The following is a 19,578-nucleotide window of genomic DNA, read 5'->3' on the forward strand; positions in this document are numbered from 1 at the left end:
CAACAGTTCATTGTGGTGATGCGCAGTACTTTTTTTTTTTTTTTTTGTTAATTCTCCTTTACCTCCTCAACCCTCTTTGTAGGTCGGGTATGATCCACATGCACACATGCGGGGCTTGGGAGCTGCAATTCCTGGAGCTGTGTCTGGAAAACCGTAAGTATTAAGGATTTATTTTGTGTCATTAAATGTTTTATTTCTCAATTAATTTTGTCTGTCTAAACAGTGTTGCACTGGAATGTTGCAGCATTTTTACTACCATTTAAAAAATGCTCTGTAATTATTGAATTTTCTGAAACTGTGTCACACTAGGACATATAGACTACGCAGCATTGAACAAATGGTGCACTGTCCTTGTGATAGATGTAAATATCTAAAGTCATTTGCTTCATTAAATTAACAGGCTATACACTAGTTTTAAAATATTAAATTCAGCTATGCCCCTCCCCCCTCCCCCCCCCCCCCCCCCCCCCCCCCCCATACAAGTTTGGTTTTGGGTTATAAACATAACATTGTGTTTTTCCTTTAATAATTTATGCCTTAGATTGTAGACTTCAGATTATTATTTTATTGAGCAAATTCTAGCAGCCTAACTGTTAGTACTGGTCACTCTAAGTTAGAACACTATATGTTTCCCTACCGATCCTGTCAATGTTTTATTTATGGGTTTTTTTTGGAACCTGGAACATAAGGAAACTAGAAAGATTAGAAAGATGTTCATGGGCATAAAGAGCTGGGTTTTCAGCTAGAGTCTTAGTCTGTCATTGTCAGTTAACATGCTTAACCACTAAGCTGCTCTATCTGCTAGGAATTCAAGCTTTTATTGTAATATTGTGGATGAAATGGATCTAGTACTACATATAGATGCCTATCTGACTTATTCGGGCCACTATTTACATATGAATAGGATGCCTCATACTGAGGTATCGCAAACATTAAATCAGGCCCTTTTTGTATACTGGTCTCGGGTGGGGTACGTGTTTTCGGTGCGCAATATTCCGACACCGAGGACTCCTACAATTAAAAGACGAATCTTTAGAAAAACGATGTCAAGAAAAGGACTTACCTGTATACCGAAGTTGCAGCTGTCCGATTGGCGCAGGATGCTGACCACAAGTGAGTCCGACAACTGAAGTGTCTGTCAGTTGCCTTTAACGTCAGTGCGACTTCTATTCCTTTTAATTTAAAGCGGCAATGTTTTATTAAGTGTTTCAACACTTAACATGGAATTTTACATTGTCGCTTTAAATTAAAAGGAATAGACGTCGCACTGACGTTAAAGGCAACTGCTTTTCTTGACATCGTTTTTTAAAAGATTCGTCTTTTAATTGTAGGAGTTCTCGGTGTTATGGTGGTAATCGTAAAAACGATTACCACTGCTGGCCTCAGTCACTCTGTTGTACCAAGATGCTGATAACCCTGGTTACAATGCAGTTATGGCTGCTGTTGAACAGCATATACTTATCATGTAATTTTGAAAAACATGAATATATCTTTACAAGGAGGAATTCTAGGGCCATAAAATTTGTAAAGACATTGTCCATTATACTTTAGTGCTTCACACATTCTTGCAATCACCAGTAGTTATTTGTCACAATAAAAACACAATTCTATTACATATGTACTTTGAATAAGATTCAAAGATCTCTGCCAGCTTATTAATGTGCTATATTGGATCTGAGTTGGCAAGCTCACTAGGTCACTGCAAGGGATGATACACTGATAGAATTGTAGGCTGTATTCACGCTTTAGTCTTCCATAATTTCCTTGTCTAGAAATATGAGCTATCCATGAAGCAGATATTGCTGATCAATAAAGCGGTTTGGAAACCACAGTCTGGCTCTCACGTTACTTAGTTTAGCTCATATGCCATTTGCGCCTGTTACTCCATCTTGGCATACATCCTCTCCTTTTTTCTTTTTTTTTTTTTTCTTTCTTATAATTTTCAATCTCCATGCATTCAGCACCTCATCACAATATTGAAACTGTCAACATCAGTTACATGGTCCATTTTCACAAATTCAACTTTTTTATATAAATCCCTCTAATGGTGGCTTTATTTATGTTGCCCTACCCATATGGCAACATCAAGTGAGTGGAAAAACGACAACATCTCTATTTATAGGGGTCTGAGCCAGATGCTGAAATTCAGTTCTGTTGGAGGCACTCTGTGTGTGGGTGACTTAGAGAATACTTCTGTTGTTCCAATTGTGAAAATACTTTTATACCGTTCAACTATTCTTTTTACTCTTGTGACAGTCATCTTCTAGGTGTATCCTACATCAATGCTGTCAGAGTATGAAGTGGGTAGCACTGATTATATATGTAACAAATATGTATTTGTGAGCCAATTGTTTAATGACTAAATGTCATATGAGAGATCTTGGAGATGTTGGCTGGTGGCTAGAAAAACTGGTAAGCCTTCCGTACATTTGCGCTGAATTGTGAATGCAGGTATCTACACTTTTCACAGATAACTGTGTTATTTCCTCTAATTGTTTCCCCACAGGGCGTACTCTTTCCATGTCAGTGCAGACGGACAGATGCAACCTGTTCCGTTCCCCCCAGACGCTCTTATAGGCTCTGGGATCCCCCGACATGCCCGCCAACTCCATACGTTGAACCACGGAGAGGTGGTCTGTGCTGTGACCATAAGCAACTCCACACGTCATGTCTACACTGGAGGCAAAGGTTGTGTTAAGGTTTGGGATGTCGGGCAGCCAGGCACGAAGACTCCTGTGGCACAGCTTGACTGCTTGGTAAGGATATAAATGTTTGAATTTAGACAATTACTATTTCTCTTTCACACTAGTTAGGTGACACTGCTCACCTTGGAGTATAGAGGGCGCTGTGGGAGTAATGGCACTAAAAAAAAAATTGTCTAGCCTGCTCCTCTCCCCTCTATGGCCCCTCCACTGGAAGAGCTAAAAAAAAAAATCCTAGTGCCTTTCAGTCTAGTCTTAGCTTGTTTTTTTTTTTTGTTTTTTTTTATGGATAGCTAAGTTTTCTCTCATCACCGGGTGACTGCCGTGGCTACTTCAGAGAGAGCGCATGAAGCGCTTTAGTGCCGCCCCCCCCTGATTTATGTAGGACTCTTGGGACAAAGGGTCACCTGGCGCTCTGGTAGTGTCCAGAACCCAGCCGCTTCCAGGGAGGTAATGTGGGCCGCCGCGGCAGCATGTTCTGGTCAGCCGTGACTGTTGTGGAGGCGGAGTCCAGTTGTCTAGCCTGTCAGCTGGCATTTATAGGAGAAATGCGGTGTAAATAGATGAGGCATATTATGCTGGTGGGGGAGCTGTTGCTAGAGCGCTGTCCCCACCAGGGTCTGATGTGTGTGGTTTTTTTTGTTTTTTTTATTCCCTGCAATTACAAATGTATCTGTTTTGCTGATTTTGTGCAGGCCAGCAAATAGTCAAGTGGGCGTAGTTAGGTAATCGCCTGTTTTTGTCACGGGCTCTGGCAAGCTTATCGGCCTTTCCGATCTGCCTGCTAGACACACACCCATCCCTAGGGACTGAGAACCAGTAGATATAGAGTGGCTTTGTTGTTTTCTTATATCTTTCAGTGTTTGTGTGTTCGATCTGCTGTACATCCTGTGGGGGTACATTACAGAATACTTTGGGTTCTAGTCTTGGCTGAAGCAATGTATTATTGTGTATTTCTATAGTGTTACAGTTTGCCATATACTGTACACTTCTTTGTTATAAGATAGTTCTATAGTGTGTCTCTCATTTAACTTTCTGTTTTGCAATATGTCAGAAAGAGGGACTGGGGCCAAATCCAAGACTGTCTCTATAATGTACTACGCCTGTACTAGGTGTGAGTCCAAATTGCTGGGGGCCTGTGCACAGTATGCGAGGCTGAGGACTGGGGCGGACGCTCGTCTGAGGGTCCGGCGGACATTGTAGAACCAGCCTGGGCCAAGGAGCTGGCACAGCCCATTTCTGGATTAAAGGGAGACAACCCACGCCTGGGGACGGTAGGTGCTGATACCTATTCCTCTTCTCCGGGTACGCAGTCCTCAGATGCCATTCCTTCGGGACAGGTGTCTCTGTGCTGCAGTGGTGATCCAGGGGTCTCCTAGAAGCCTGTTTTGGTCAATCTCTGCACAGACCGTTCCAAACTACTCATCCAGAGTATCTTCACTCCCTTGAAAATTGTTCCATTCAAGTATGGCAGGTGGACGGCGTAAACGCTTGTGCCTGCCTATTGTCCAGAAGTTAGTGGATTTGGACATGGATCCATCTGAATTAAGTGATGGTGGTGTTCTAGAGGATTATGACACTGAGGACTTGCCCATAGGTGAGGAGGATATGTCCAATAGACAGGGCATTGAGGACCTTATCCTGGCAGTGCGACAGGTTCTTAACATATCAGATGGGGAACAGTCTGTATCACAGACCTCCCATGTTTAAAAGGACAAAGAAAAGAATGTTTTTTTCTTCTCCTTCTGCACAACTGTTGGAAATTTGGGACAAGGCCAGACTTAAGTCTGATAAATTTCAGATTCCCAAACTTTATTACCCCTTTCCAGATTCGGAGGTAGGATAATGGCAGGCTCATCTCAGTATCGATGCTCCTATTGCACACTTGCTAAAGTCCACTGTTTTTCTGTTGCCGAATGCAGCGTCGCTTAAAGACAGTACTGACAAAGTGTGAAGCGATTTTGAAATCTATTTAATTAGCGTCTGGGGTGTCCCTACGCCCAGTGATGGCGGCTTGTGTCGTTAAAGCGTTTGAAAAATGGGCCACTAACCTTCATGCAGGAATTCAGTCTGGTGTGGCTAGGACTGAGTTGGTTCCTCTGGCAGAGCATATTAAAGATTTTGCTGAGTTTTTAGGGAATGCAATGCTGGATGCGGGTCAGGGGTTGTCAGAAACCTCTTCCTTTGCAGTGGTAGCTAGGCGCACATTGTGGTTAAGATCTTGGGAGGCGGATGCTGATGCCAAGAGAGCTTTGGAATCCGTCCCATATGATGGAGCGGCTTTGTTTGGTTCTCCTTTGGTCAAATTCATCTCAGGCCATGGGGGAAGAGTGCTCTTCTTCCGGTAGCTGCGCCAAAAGCAAGAGGGAGGACCTTTCATGACTACACCTTTTCCCAGGGAGTCGGAGAAAAGACAGGCTTTGCAGGGAGCTGTGTAGTCACTTAGGGGTGCCGGGGTCATTGTTCCAGTTCCATTGGGGCAGAGAGGTCAAGGCTCTCACCTTTTTCTGGTGCAAAAACCGGATCGGTACTTCAGACCAATTCTAACCCTGAAGGACCTCAACACCTGCTTATGGGTACCCATCTTTCGAATGGAGTCCATCAGATCTGTGATACCTTCAATGAAGAAAGGTGAGTACTTGGCATTCTTGGATATCAAGGATGCTTACCTACACATTCCAATATGGACAGGCCATCAAAGTCTCTTGTGGTTTGCGTTGGGGCTGGAGCATTTTCAGTTCAGGGCTCTCCCATTTGGTTTGGCCACCGCACCGTGTGTGTTCACAAAGGTGATGGCTGTAATGGCTGCTCAGCTACTTTTACACGGCTGACTATTTAATCTTGCCTAGACCACCTGTTGATCAAGGTGGAGTCTGCTTCAGTCACAACTGCAACTGACCAAGGACATTCTGCAGAAACGCGGATGGGTGATCAACTACATAAAGTCCAGTTGGATACCAACCCAACGTATGGTGTTCGTGGGATTGTTGTTCAACACAAATTAACAGAAGGTTTTTCTCCCTGCAAACAAAGTGCGGAAGATCCAGCATCGGCTGAAAAATCTGTGGCTGAGGAGGGGCGTACTTTCTCAGTGTGGGACTGGACTGTGGTAATGATGGATGCCAGCTTTTTAGGGTGGGGTGCAGTCGCACTTCACTGATTGCAAGGGACTTGGACAACGGAGGAAGCACAGTTGCCCATAAATGTTCTGGAACTACGGGCAGTATTCAAAGCTCTAGTCCAGGCACAGTCCTTTCTGGCACGTCGGCCGATCCAACTACAGCCGGACAATGTTACGGCGGTAGCCTACATGAATTATCAAGGAGGAGCAAGGAGTCCTTTTGCCATGAAGGAAGTGTCAAAGATCATGAATGGGTGGAAAACAGGTTTCTGCAATTTCAGCGGTGTTCATTCCGGGGGTGGACAACTGGGAGGCCGACTACTTAAGTTGGCATGCCCTTCACCCAGGCGAGTGATCTCTCCATCCAGAGGTGTTTTCTCAAATAGTCCTCTGGTGGGGTTGACCAGAAATAGACGATGGCCACTCGGCACAACCGCAAGGTAGAAAGGTTTTATGCCAGGTTAAGAGACCTTCAGGAGTTCTTAGTGGATGGTACACCGAAACTTCAAGTTGTTGTACCTTTACCCTCCACTTCTGATGCTGCCGCAGATCTTGCAGAAAGTAAGAGGCGAATGGGTTCCCGTGATTCTACTGGCACCAGATTGGCCAAGAAGAGCGTGGTACTCAGCTCTTCTAGACATGTCGGTGGATCGTCCTTGGCGTCTGCCTCTCAGGAAGGATCTTCTCAGTAAAGGTCCATTCTTTCATCCGGACCTAGATCGATTGGCTTTGATGGCTTGGAGGTTGAATGCTTGATTCTCAGAAAGAAAGGGTTTTTGGAGAGAGTGGTTAAAACCATGATCCAGGCGAGAAAACAGTCAACTACCATTTATCAACACATTTGGAAAGCATATATATGGTGGTGTGAGAAGATCAAAGTGCCTACTAATTCATTTTGTTTAGCCAGGCTTTTCTGCAAGTTGGTCTGGACAAGGGATTGCGGCTGTCATCATTTAAGGTCAAGGTAGCAGCATTGTTGGTGTATTTTCAGAAACTTATATCTCTGTTACCAGAGGTGCAGACATTTCTACAGGGTGTACTTCATGTACAACTGCTTTTGGTCCGCCAGGGGCTTTGTGGAACCTAAACTTGGTACTTTCGGCACTAAAAAGTCGCCCTTTGAACCTTTTTGAGTCTTTCTTTAAAATTTCTCTTGTGGAAAGGGACCTTTTTGCTGGCCATTGCTTCGGCTAGACGGGTTTCGGAGTTGGCAGCCATGTCATGTCAGGCTCCTATGGTGATCTTCCATGACAATTGGGCGGTGCTTAGAACTAAGCCTTTATTTCAACAAAAGGTGGTCTAGAGGTTTAACATAAATCAGGATATTGTTCTGCTGGTTCTTCCTCAGGACTCTCTGGCACCTGGTCAACTTTAGATGTGGTCAGAGCTTTGAGGATTAATGTGGACCTTACAGCTTCGGTTCGGAAGACTGATAGTCTTCTAGTCCTGTATGACTATCGCAAGTGTGGCTGGCCATCCACAAAGCAGATGGTGGCTAGATGGATCACCGATACTATCCGGCAGGCGTACATTTTGGAGGGCTCTCCGATTTCCCCCCAAGCGAAAATAGGATTTTTATACTTACCGTAAAATCTCTCTGAACGCGAGTTGGGGGACACTGCACTCCCACCCTTTATTCTGACAGTTCTGTTGTATGTTCTGTTCTGTGGTGGGTTTTTTTTTAACCCTCTTGTGGCTTGTTTAGTAATAAACTTATCTCTCTCTTCTGGTGTAGGGGGCAGAGTGGGGAGGGGAGCAGGCTAGACAGGTTTTAATATGGCTTCTAATTTGTGCACACCTGGCAAATATTTATGTAAATAAACATATCTGAATAATCTTTGCTCAAATGTAAGTTGTGATTCTATTATGAAGTCAATTGCACAAATTAGTAAAGATATGACTTTTTGCAACACCTGTATGTATTTGTTTTAAATTTGCATGTCCAGCACTGAATTAGTTTCACATAATTAAAAAGTCTACTATCCCCTACAGAACCGTGATAATTATATCCGCTCCTGCAAACTCCTTCCGGATGGTCGCAGCCTTATTGTTGGGGGAGAGGCCAGCACTTTGTCTATATGGGATTTGGCATCACCCACCCCAAGGATAAAGGCAGAATTAACCTCCTCTGCTCCTGCTTGCTACGCCCTAGCCATCAGCCCAGATGCCAAGGTCTGCTTCTCCTGCTGCTCTGATGGGAACATTGTAGTTTGGGATCTACAGAACCAGACACTTGTCAGGTGAGAAATGCCATATGGAGGACTCTTGCCTGTTATGCACAGTAGTCATGCAGTGCTAATTGCGCACATTTTAAAACAAAGTCCTGCTAATCCATTGTTATTTATTGCTGGTCAATTTATTGATTATATCAGTGTTTGAAAGTTGCTAGGATTTTTTTTTTTTTTTTTTTTACAGATCTGAGCATGTCTAATTTTGCATATTGATGTGGTAGTGGGCTACCTGAATCTTAGTGTTCCATCATGTTACAGAAAAATTACACTGCCAGTCAGTGGCTAAGTTGGTGTGTAAAATATTACTTTTGCAAAAAAATAATCCACTAGTATTGTAGATTTTGGAAGACTGTACCTAGTTAATATTGGCAATTCCTCTTAAGTTGTGGGTTTTTTTTTTTGGTTTTTTTTTTTGTGTTTTTGTTTAAGAAAGTTTTTTATTTACTACATTAATGTGATGCGCGTTTAACTGCTTCTGTTTGGCAAAGTTTGAATGCACTCCTGCCGAGGTCTGACCTTTCTAAGATTTTTATGCACCTGTTTTCTGGTTCTTCTTTTAGGCAATTTCAGGGGCACACAGATGGAGCCAGCTGTATAGACATTTCTCATGATGGTACTAAACTGTGGACTGGTGGTCTGGACAATACTGTTCGATGCTGGGACCTTAGAGAAGGAAGACAGCTTCAGCAACATGACTTCAACTCGCAGGTACTGGATGAAGTTGAGGAAACTACATTGGAATACGGCAGTATTGGATTCTGTGCTAATTATTGGCATGCTTTCTTGACACTGTTACTTCATTGCCATAAATGTGTAACATTGGGATAGGCCTTTTAGATTCATGTATAGTGGTAGCTAAAATTTCCCTTGTTACTTGCAGATCTTCTCATTGGGTTACTGCCCAACAGGCGAGTGGCTGGCTGTTGGTATGGAGAGCAGTAATGTTGAAGTCCTACATGTTTCCAAACCTGATAAGTACCAGCTACATCTCCATGAGAGCTGTGTCCTGTCCTTGCAGTTTGCTTCCTGTGGTAAGTTGTTTTGTGTTATAGGGATGATTATTTGTGTATGAAAAGTTTAGTTTGTAGTGGGAAATTAAGAAAAAAACACAAGGAGAGAATGTGTTTTGGATCTGTGTGGAGCTGAATTAATTTCATTACATCTGCCTGTAAAACGCCTATTTGCTGCTCTTGCTGACCAACAGAAACTTGCTCCATTCATTAGGAGCCCTGAATGCTCCTAATCCTCTGGTATATTCATTCTTCAGGGGACCACTTGAGATATGTGAATGCAAGCTGTCTTACAAGGGGACATTCTCTTGTCCCCCCTCATTCTGTTCCTTGTCTCTAATGCATTCTCTCTGCTAGTAGCATTTTGTCATCACACTTGACTAAAGGAGTCAAATCTTCTGTGCTTCTGTCTGAACATTTTGTGTGCATCTCTGGGATACTGTGGGTAGAGTTTCCTTTTTCGAGATACTCTTAAATTGATGCCATAGCTTAGGGTGTCAGGAATTTGTTGGTATTTTAGTATTTACTTCCTGTTGTGGAACGCTGAGGGCTGACACTTTGAATTGAAAGATCCTTCCTTTAACTCTGAATTGATATACTTCACTACTTCTAAACAGACACTACTGCAGAGGTCTTCTGTGTTTTTATGCATTGTGCGACTGAATAGTAGTGGACCCTATGTGCATTCATAGTGTCATCCACTGATCCTGCTATGACCAACAACAGAATTGGGAGAACCAACAAGCTAGAGATCAAATTCCAAATGTACTACAGATGTTCTTGCCTTTGTTAACTGAGGCTTCTCTGTCCTCTGCAGTTTTAGATATCAAATCTCCTACTTGATTTTCAGCTTATTCTCCTAGTTCTCAGAAATTAGAATCAGTGGTTCGATGTAGAGACCCCCCCCCCCCCCTTTTCATTTGCTGGATGTTTAAGGTAAGGACTCTTCACACACAGCATCATGACACTAGTGTGTCAGAACAGGACATATTTGGAAGAACTCTGTGATCCCGACATTCCTTTCTAGTACACTTCTAGTAGTTTAAGATCTATGCAGAGTATAAGGCTCCTGAAATGTGCACCCAGTTGAAAAAAAAAAATACTTTGAGTATCCCACCAATCCTTATACGTCAAAGTTGTCGTAGCAGTGGAGAGATTGGGCAAGTGCATGGAAATTCTGCTGAAGAACACATGTCATTTAAAGACCCATCTGATTTTTATCTCCTGGACTGGAAAATTGGTATAAGCAACTTTACAATCTGTTATCAAAACTGGGTGGGATTTCTGATGTGTTATTGCATTGAACAGATCATGTGTGTTCATGTACATGCTGACAATGGGAGCATCAGGTACCCTTTGTAGCGGCCAGATGCACTCACTGAATGAAGACTAGACACAGGCAGATGTATCTTCCAAAAGCAGACTGATCTCGCTGCCTTTCCAAGATGATGATATTGTTTGTAGGTCACAGCTGCAGTCTGTAATTGGCACAATTACAGGTGAGGGGGAAACAGTAATGAATGGGAGTGGTCCCCGAAGTATGAGTTTTTCAGGCCTTTTTGGAAAGGGCCATTGCTTTAGTCAAGTTGGGTGATAAAGAATGGATGTTGTGGTTGGCTAAAAGCCTTAGAAATGTCCATTTAAAAAAAAAAAAAAAAAGGTGCAGGGACCATGTTTCTTCTAATGCCTGATTTATGACACTTCCTACTAGAATTTCCTTCCTTGAGATACAATTATTTTTTTCAGAAAGTTTTTCTATTCATTATATAGAACAGCAATATACTTGTGTACTAAAAACCAAAACCCACATTCATTAAAACTGAATGAAAGTTGCAAAAACCAGTCTGGGTCCTACTGAAAAATGCTTTCCTGTCCCTTCATTACTGGTTCAGGACACTGGACATTAAATCTCACCAAGTTAATTCATGATAGTTGAAGCATCTGTAGCTGACCAAATAAATAAGTGATATCATTCATCCCATATTTTAATTAGTTTGCTAAAAAAAAAAAAAAAGCATCCCCACAACTTGTAGAGCATGCAATCACTTGTCTATTCTCCAAACAATTATGACGCTGGCAATATAGGCAACTTGGTATCCATTTTTATGCAATACAGGGGAAGATTTTTCTTCAAAGTAGCAAAGTACAGGAGTTGGTGAAGGCAACACAGAGAAGTGACTGTTCAGGTCTGTACATGGGTGTGCTAGGTTTTATGTTGCAGACATCCGTTAAGACCTCTGGATCATCATCTATTTATATAGCGCCACTAATTCCGCAGCAGTGTACAGAGAACTCATTCACATCAGTCCTGCCCAATTGGAGCTTACAATCTAAATTCCCTAACTTACAAACTCAGACCGAGAGAGACTAAGGGCAATTTAATGTCCGTTTTTGGAGTGTGGGAGGAAACCCACATAAACACGGGGAGAACGTACAAACTACACAGATAAGACCATGGTCGAGAATCAAACTCATGACCCCAGTGCTGTGAGGCAGAAGTGCTAACCAATAAGCCACCATGGGATCGCAAAGTTTGTTTTTTTTGTGTTTTTAAGGAACATCATTTAAACTAATTACTATTGGACTTTATGTTGTCATGTAAGGGTCACCTTTCTTCTAACAAGTACAACTGCTTGCTGTCAATTAGCAGCATTGTTATCTCTCAAAGCCATGCCCAGTTTTCCATGTAACTGAACCTAACAAATGTGTCAACTTTGGATATAGAGCTATATTTATGAGCATGTTTTATATATCATTTTTTATAGGTGCAGATATCATTCATATATAGAGGTATAGCCACCAAAAGGCATATTACCCTTTACTGCCACACCTTCTGCCAGTAGATGTAACTTCCTTCCTGAACTGCTGTAGGAATATTGAGTACTAAACTAGATATATGCAACCTAGTAGCTACACCTTTTAAGCACCAATAAAAATTATTGTGGGGGAGAGGAAAAGGGGATAGAGGACAGTCACATTATTGCTTATCACCTTTATTTAAATAACATCAGCATAATCTATTGTGCTTTATAATTGGGGACAAGCACTGTTATAAAACAAGATTGGGTATTAACAGACAGACAAAGCTGTAGGAGGGACATGCTCGCAAACTTATAATTGCTAGGGGCATAGATTGATACATGAATATATTTGCAAATTACTGCATATCGGTGCACAAAGATAGCAATTCAGTCAGGAGTCAGAGGGTTTTGAATATAGGAGAATGGATGCAAGTTTGGTTGAACTGTATAGTGTGGTGGTAATTGAGTAGAATACACTAGGAAGGTTAAGATGGCTTGGGAATTTGATAAACTTCCCTAAAGAGATGATTTTTCAGGGAAAGTTTAGAGGTTGGGAAAATGTCTGTCTTGTAGCATGAGGGAGGTTATTCCAGAGAGTGGTTATAGCCTTAAAGGCCTGTAATTTGGAATGTGAGCAGGTAATGAGTGTGGATGAGAGGCGCAGAGGTGTCGAATTGTGAGATTTTGATACCAGTGAAGAAATGCCTATTGGTGCGGTTTTCTGAATGATTGTGTATAATAGTTTTTTTTATATTGAATTTGATAAAATACATGTAACCAATGTATGGACCGACAGAGCGTAGCAGCAGTAGAAGAATGTTTGCATGGAAAATGTAAGCCGATGCATTCAAAATAGATTGTAGGGTTGAAAGCCTGTTTAGAGGAAGACCGTTACGACGGGAATTGCAATAGGCAATGCTGGAGATGTGCATGAATTAAAGTTTTTACAGTATCTTATCTGATATACGTGTGTATTCTGGAAAAGTTTCTTAGATGTATGGAACAGAATTTGGATCCCGAATATATGTAGGGAACCAAGGATAGTAAAGGATGACACCAAGGCAGTGAGTTTGAGTAGGATTTATTTTCATTTTGTCCACAAATAGTGATATCGTGTAGGTAGCTATTTTTGACTGGTGGGAATATTATTAGCCCTGTTTTTTGAAAGATTGAGTTTAAGGTAGTGAGTATGTCAAAGATGAAATGGCAGAGATGCATTCGGTAACTTGGGCCAACACACATGGTGAGAAGTCCAGAAAGGATAGGTTGGTTATCATCTGCATAAGGATGTTACTAACATCCATAGGAGCTTATTTGTTTACCAAGAGACGTGATTTAGATAGAATAGAGTAGTTAACAGGGCTGCAAAGAGACTTAAATGTATTGGCGGCATTTAATGTTAGAAGCCTGAGATGAGAGATTGAAAATGTTTTGCAGTGTCCTTAGCTTTTCAATAGGAGTGGTAGATAGCAGTATATTTGAGTAAGTCATGAGAAGCAAAAGATTTACGTCAACGAAGGCGGCATGTTTCTTAATATGCAACGACTAAGATTGTGGTCGATGCAGAGTAGTGGAAAGAGTAACTGTAGCCACTTGATCAAGGGCTGTAGGTAGAATTGGCTTAAAATGCGGTACTGCCAGATCGGGGGTGGGGGTTGTTGCAGACATGTAGAAAGCTGTTGAAAATGAAGAACATTGTTGTTTCTCCAGGAATGTAGATATGTGGTGCAAAAAATGTCAAGGTAGTGGCGGAGAGGTAATCAGGTGATGGTCTTCGGGAGGGAAAGGAATCGAAACCTGAACAGTCTGCAGAAAAGGCACTGGCCATCACAATGAATAGAGTTCAGTCTGCTGAAAAGCCAAAAGAGGTTAGAGAGGGTAGTTTAGAAGCACAAGGATATTGTTCAAAGACTTGGTGTTGTCCAGGGGGTTGATGGATCAGAGCAATACACAGAGAAGAGTTGAAAATCTGGATTGTATGTACTTCAAAAGAACATGACTGTTTTGAACAGTTTGTAGAACTGGAAATGTGCAGTGAGTGGAAAGTAGTCCAACACCACCTACGTGTCATCTTCCTGGCCTGGCGTGGATGAAGTGGGGACCACATGTGAAAAGGCTGCAGATGAGGCAGTGCGATTGTGAGAGCCGTGCTTATTTTATTTTCTGGTAACAGTTTGAAGATATGAACTTTGTTACAATCTTCATTTCTTAACTGTAATAAGTGTTTATAGTGGCATAATGGTGAAATATGGATATTAAGCAGGGGATTGTAAAGTATGTTTTAATTTGAACAAAATGCCATGGAAGCATAGTAAGAAAGTTTGGTAAACATTGAGATTTGATAAGGATTAAAAAAATATGGCAAGGAATTAAGTCAAATAAGGTAAGTAGAGATACAATTTTAACAGGTTCCATTGTCCAGGTAAAGAAAGGAGAAATGCACATTCTGAATATAACAGATGAAGCTTGTTTGTAGAAGTCATGTTGTTCACAGTTTGAACTGTGGTGATCAACTGATTTCACGCACTCTGTGAGCAAATCACATTTCATCTATCCCATAACAATTGCATTCCCTATATATTGACTTTAAGATCTAATGAGGCTCATTTATAGAACACATGTGAGTTGATTGGTCAGCTCGGCGAAAGAATAGAAATTCTGAGTTAGGCTAATAAAACTTTGCTAAGCAGTCATAATATTTGCATCACTGATCAAGACTTTTACATGGGCAATAATTGCTGCCAAATTATGAATCCAAAGATTTTGGAAATTACAGATTTTGATTGTATGAGATGTGTATGAAGCGGAGGTTGCCATTCATATCCAAATAAAGCATATTGAGACAAATATCTGATCTAAACTTTAAACGGGGCATTTATAGGATTATGTTAAATTATGTAATGTCATTGTGTTTTTATAAGGAGCATTTTTATAATGTGGTCTATAAAATAGATGTTTTAAGGTTTCATGACTCCAAATAGTAATTAGTTTACATACAGCATTTGGAAGACTACACTACAATAGCTTCTGTAATATGAGAAGTCAAGCCAATCACAATATAGTTTAATGCAAATTTGAAATGGTTTGTTTCCATAAATTACTAGATCAGTGCAATTCATATAAAATGCTGGGTAAAATATAATATTGTCTGCTTGGCATTATCTAAAAATATATATAAATGTGTATGTGTGTAAGTGTTGTGTAATGTCTGGGTGTTTGGATTAAATGTGCAGCAAGAAAGTCATGGCAACACTGATGTTTATGCAGCCCATAAATTTGTTCTGAAAACAAAAAAATATGATGTCAAATCATGCTGAAGATTAATAAAATAACCATGTATATTCTACATTAAGACTAGTTTTGCACAAGGTAGCTTGCAATACTGGAGGAGTTGGACTGGTGGAGCCACTGTAGTGAAAACCAGTGTCCACTTTTCTTGTAAGTGCAGGGTGATCCTATATATAATTACCTGGATGGACAAATGCCAGTTGCCATGACGACAAAAAATGCACCCTGACCTAAGCATTCTACATCAGGCACTGTTTGACTTGCTGACAATGTATTATGTTATGTAATTCAATACACAGCTTTAACATTCTGACACACATGTTGCTTCCAGCCACTGATTGACTTTTGATTTACAACTATAACTGAACTGTAATGAGCCGCATGTTAAGCTAGAAATTACTGCATATCGTGACTGATTTTATTACAACCTGTTTTTATTTTGTGCTGCGCTGTATTTCCTTTTCCCTTACCTGTGTACCAATTTTCATAAATGTTCCCTTTCTTGAATCCAGCACCAAAAGAGTGTTTTAGTGTAGGGTAACGGTAGGAGTAACCGATGACACAGGACAAGCAACACAGAGCCCAGAGCAGTTGACATGGGTATTTCTGTACCCCAAAATGTGCCTTCTCCATACGAGAAGCCAACTCTCACTGAGCAGACATTAAAATTAATTGTCGGAGCCCTCCAATCAGTGTAAGGTCAGCCCTACTTTGATATCTGTAATGCAACCATTGGTGCAGGGCAAAACACTATTAAAAGGTGTGCTCTCTAGGCTGTAAATGGCTAGTTTAATTATAGGGTACTGCATGCTATCAATGCTACTATCTGTTTGCATCACAGTATGTATTTTTAACACTTTCTCACACAGCTATCCAGACTGTGTGTGTGGCAAACTCTGAAAAATATGGCCATTCAGCACTTAAGTGTCATTATTGTTTGGGACAGATAACACTTGTTCGTTAACTACACACAGATGATGTCATCCAGTGGCCTAGATATAAACCATTTGACATCCGTACAAATCTGGGTAGGATCCATGACCAGTCCAATAACAAGTGTATATTACTGTATTGTATACATCTCCTTTTTTTACTCGCCCCCACCCCACTCCCTTTAAAATGCACTACTGTAGCGGTTCCTTTGACATAAGAGGACAGTTTACAGTTTCAGTATTGGTTGTAATTGCAAACATTCAAATGCCTCTCCCCTGTGATTGGGTGCCAGAGTTCACAGGCTGCATCGTTAAGATGCCTTCCCTCTACTAGTGCTCGAGTTTGTAAGTGAAGTGAAAAGCCACATCCATTTAAAGGAAAGACAGCAGGAGGGATGTCAAGAGTAGATTTACTGCCTTCTTATTATGTGGTGCTGTAATAGAATACTGTATCGGTCACAACAGTTTGTCATTGGAGCCTAGTCTAAATTCCCTAACACACACACACACCCACACGTCCATTTTTGTCAGCAGTTAATTAACCTGCCAGTATGTCTTTGGACTGGCACCCAATCAGTTCACAGGGGAAAGGCATTTGAAAGTATGAGGAAACCTATGCAAACATGGGGAAGACATACGAACATTACACAGATGGTACCTGGTGGCAATCGAACATATGGCCCCAGTCCTGTGAGGCAGCACTGTGCCATTGCCTTAGTCATTGTTAGTCTGGCCCAGCAGTTGCAAATAGCTGCTGCAGTCAGTCATTTCTGTCTCTGGGCCTGGTTGCTGTGGCAAACACTATTGTTATGCTAATGCTGTGATTTGCGATTACTTATTACAAAATTGCATCTACCTTTAGATGAACAGAACTAGTTAAATGTATGTTTGGATGAACCAGCTTGCATCCTTCATTGATTTAATGACTGGAGTATGAGATTTGCATATTATGGATTGTAAGAAAGGGATGTTCTAACATTGTATCTTTTTCTTCAGGTAAATGGTTTGTAAGCACCGGGAAGGACAATTTGTTAAATGCCTGGCGAACACCTTATGGAGCCAGCATTTTTCAGGTGAGTGAAGTGTAACGGCCAGATATAAACTCGTTTAGAGTGGATGAAAAGCAGTTCTCTCCTACGATAGTATGCATTCTGCACCTTGGTTTATTCAGCATCAGGTCTGTGCCTTTAGCTTTGAGCTAGATCACCATTGAAGTTTCTATTTAGAAGTATATAAATAAAACTGATACCAACTGTTTGCAGGGAAGGACATCAATCTTGTGATGCCTTCAAACCCACTGCATTTAGCACAAAACACTTGCAAAGTAGCACTGAATGTTGGGCAACCTCTCCTTGATCAAACTTGCATCCAACTTATAGCATACCTTAGGAATTTCCACCCAACTGTAAAGCCATTAGATGAAGCAGAATACTGGTTTCCACTGAGCACCCAGGTAGAGCTCTATCCATACATAGCACTGAACAGAGGGAAACAAGGAATTAGTTAATTGTCTTAAAAACCTGTGTTTTTGCGCTAGAAACTCAAAATCTGTCTTGTTAGTGGACACCCCTTAACTATTGAGCTGCTCTATCTGCTAGGTATTCAAGCTTTTATAGTCATGTAACAGATAAAACATACCTTGCTCTTGGTGCTCATATTTATCTTGTGCTGAAGTCGTTTTAGTAGAATGGCTCATGCCAAGATATCACAATCTTTAAAGCTGGACCTTTTTAGACAGGCCTCAAAGACACTGATAACCTTGGATATAATGTTATGGCTGCTGTTGGATATCGCCTTCTTTTATCACGTGTCTTTGAAAAGTAGAAATATATATATATATATATATATATATATATATATATATATATATATATATATATATATATATATATATATATATATATATATATATATATATAATTCTCCAGCCAATTGGCTGTGACTGGCTACGTCTAAGAAAGCCGCTTCAACGTGGTCATGCAGACCACACATGGAGCGGAGCGCCTGCATCAGCGCTTCTGTAAATAGGGGAAGGCAGCTTGTGGCTCGTTAAATTCAAGGTCCACAAAATCTGTACACACTGTCCTTTTATCCTCTTTCTTGTGGTCATCAGTAGGTGTCTAATTCACAATAAAAACACAATTTAATGCATCAGTTGAATTAAAAATCTATTACATATATATCTTGTAACATGACTTTAGTATTTAGCCATAATTTGAGCCAACTCTTAGGTACAGGTAACAATAAGGTCACTAGAAAACGGAGTAAAGAGGGGATGGATGTTCAAACATTGCACCCAAAGTGGACAACCCCTTTTAAGAAGATGGTTCAACACTGACTGCCAGAACTCCCAGTGTACATTGGATGTTCCAGAGTGGTTTTTCAAAGTTATGTTGGCTTGCTATATATGTTTTTGCATAGAAACGCCAATGGTGCCCCACCATTACAGTCTTGGGTCAGAATAGTAACAAACAGAAGATCCACCTGTATTTAGGTGCACAACCAAAACAAATTTTATTGAGAATGTATCTTAGCTGCACAAAATAATTGGTTTATATTGAAAATGTCAAACCGATGGCAACACCACATCTGAAGAGGTGGATACTTTAGACAAGGCAATTTGTTTGTTTTGGATTGCTAGTCTTCTTTTCTGTAACATGATTTCTGCTTTTTTTTTCTTCCCAGTCGAAAGAGTCTTCATCTGTCCTGAGTTGTGATGTTTCCACTGATGACCAGTTCATTGTCACAGGTTCTGGTGACAAGAAAGCCACAGTCTATGAGGTCATCTACTGAAGGCCTTTTTCTTTTACATGGGTTCCCCTCTTACTGCACGGACCCACGAGGGGTGATAATCTGTCCTTTTGGGTTAGTTCTGTTTTTAGGTGTATATTTTATCAGTATCGGCCAGCGTGTATTTAATAATAAAACTGGAGAAAAACTATTGTTTGTCTTATCTTGAACACATAAAAATTACATTTTGGGACTCTGGCTTTCATGGTAATCTTGGTGGGAGAATGTTTTTTTTTTTAGTTTTAAGCTTACTGGATTGTAAGTGGAATATACACATCTGTCTTAATGTAAATGCCTGCTTATCTGGAATTAATTTTACTTTTTTTTTTTTTTCTCCCCCCACCCCCTTATGGTGATTTTTAGAACTACTGATATCCACGTAGTTCTGAAAAGTAGAATGTTTTTGTTTTTTTGTTTTTTTCTTGTGATATAGACATAATCACTGCATGACCTTTCCCATAGCTCCAACAAGGAGCTGTACTAAACACCATGAGGAAGGATATGCCATGGGCACTGTGGGTTAAACAAACATGTTTCTGATTTTGGCCATGACGTCATGCATGTAACTAGAAATGTGTGGACACCATAGCAGAACTATTGGAGCCCTCTGCACAGTATCGTCATAGCCACTATGATTGCTCAATGGGTTTTTCCTTTAGAGGTCTGGATTTTACACCAATGTCAAATGAAAGTTTGACTGAAC

General features: G+C 40.8%; 1 protein-coding gene across 8 annotated transcripts in view; it reads left to right on the plus strand.

The window, feature by feature from the left end:
- LOC142151074 (transducin-like enhancer protein 1) overlaps window positions 1–19,026 on the plus strand; it is a 41,876-nt gene extending 22,850 nt beyond the window's left edge. For all 8 annotated transcript variants that reach the window (XM_075206409.1, XM_075206374.1, XM_075206418.1 and 5 more), the window contains 7 exons: window positions 83–153; window positions 2,507–2,756; window positions 7,816–8,063; window positions 8,615–8,762; window positions 8,935–9,085; window positions 17,082–17,158; window positions 18,771–19,026. In XM_075206409.1, the coding sequence (XP_075062510.1) occupies window positions 83–153; window positions 2,507–2,756; window positions 7,816–8,063; window positions 8,615–8,762; window positions 8,935–9,085; window positions 17,082–17,158; window positions 18,771–18,878 (1,053 nt within the window). In that variant the 3' untranslated portion in view covers window positions 18,879–19,026. The remainder of the gene's footprint in view (window positions 1–82; window positions 154–2,506; window positions 2,757–7,815; window positions 8,064–8,614; window positions 8,763–8,934; window positions 9,086–17,081; window positions 17,159–18,770) is intronic.
- The last annotated feature ends 552 nt before the right edge of the window (window positions 19,027–19,578 follow it).

The sequence above is a fragment of the Mixophyes fleayi genome, chromosome 1 (genome assembly GCF_038048845.1).
Source record: "Mixophyes fleayi isolate aMixFle1 chromosome 1, aMixFle1.hap1, whole genome shotgun sequence".
Classification (NCBI taxonomy): Eukaryota; Metazoa; Chordata; class Amphibia; order Anura; family Limnodynastidae; genus Mixophyes; species Mixophyes fleayi.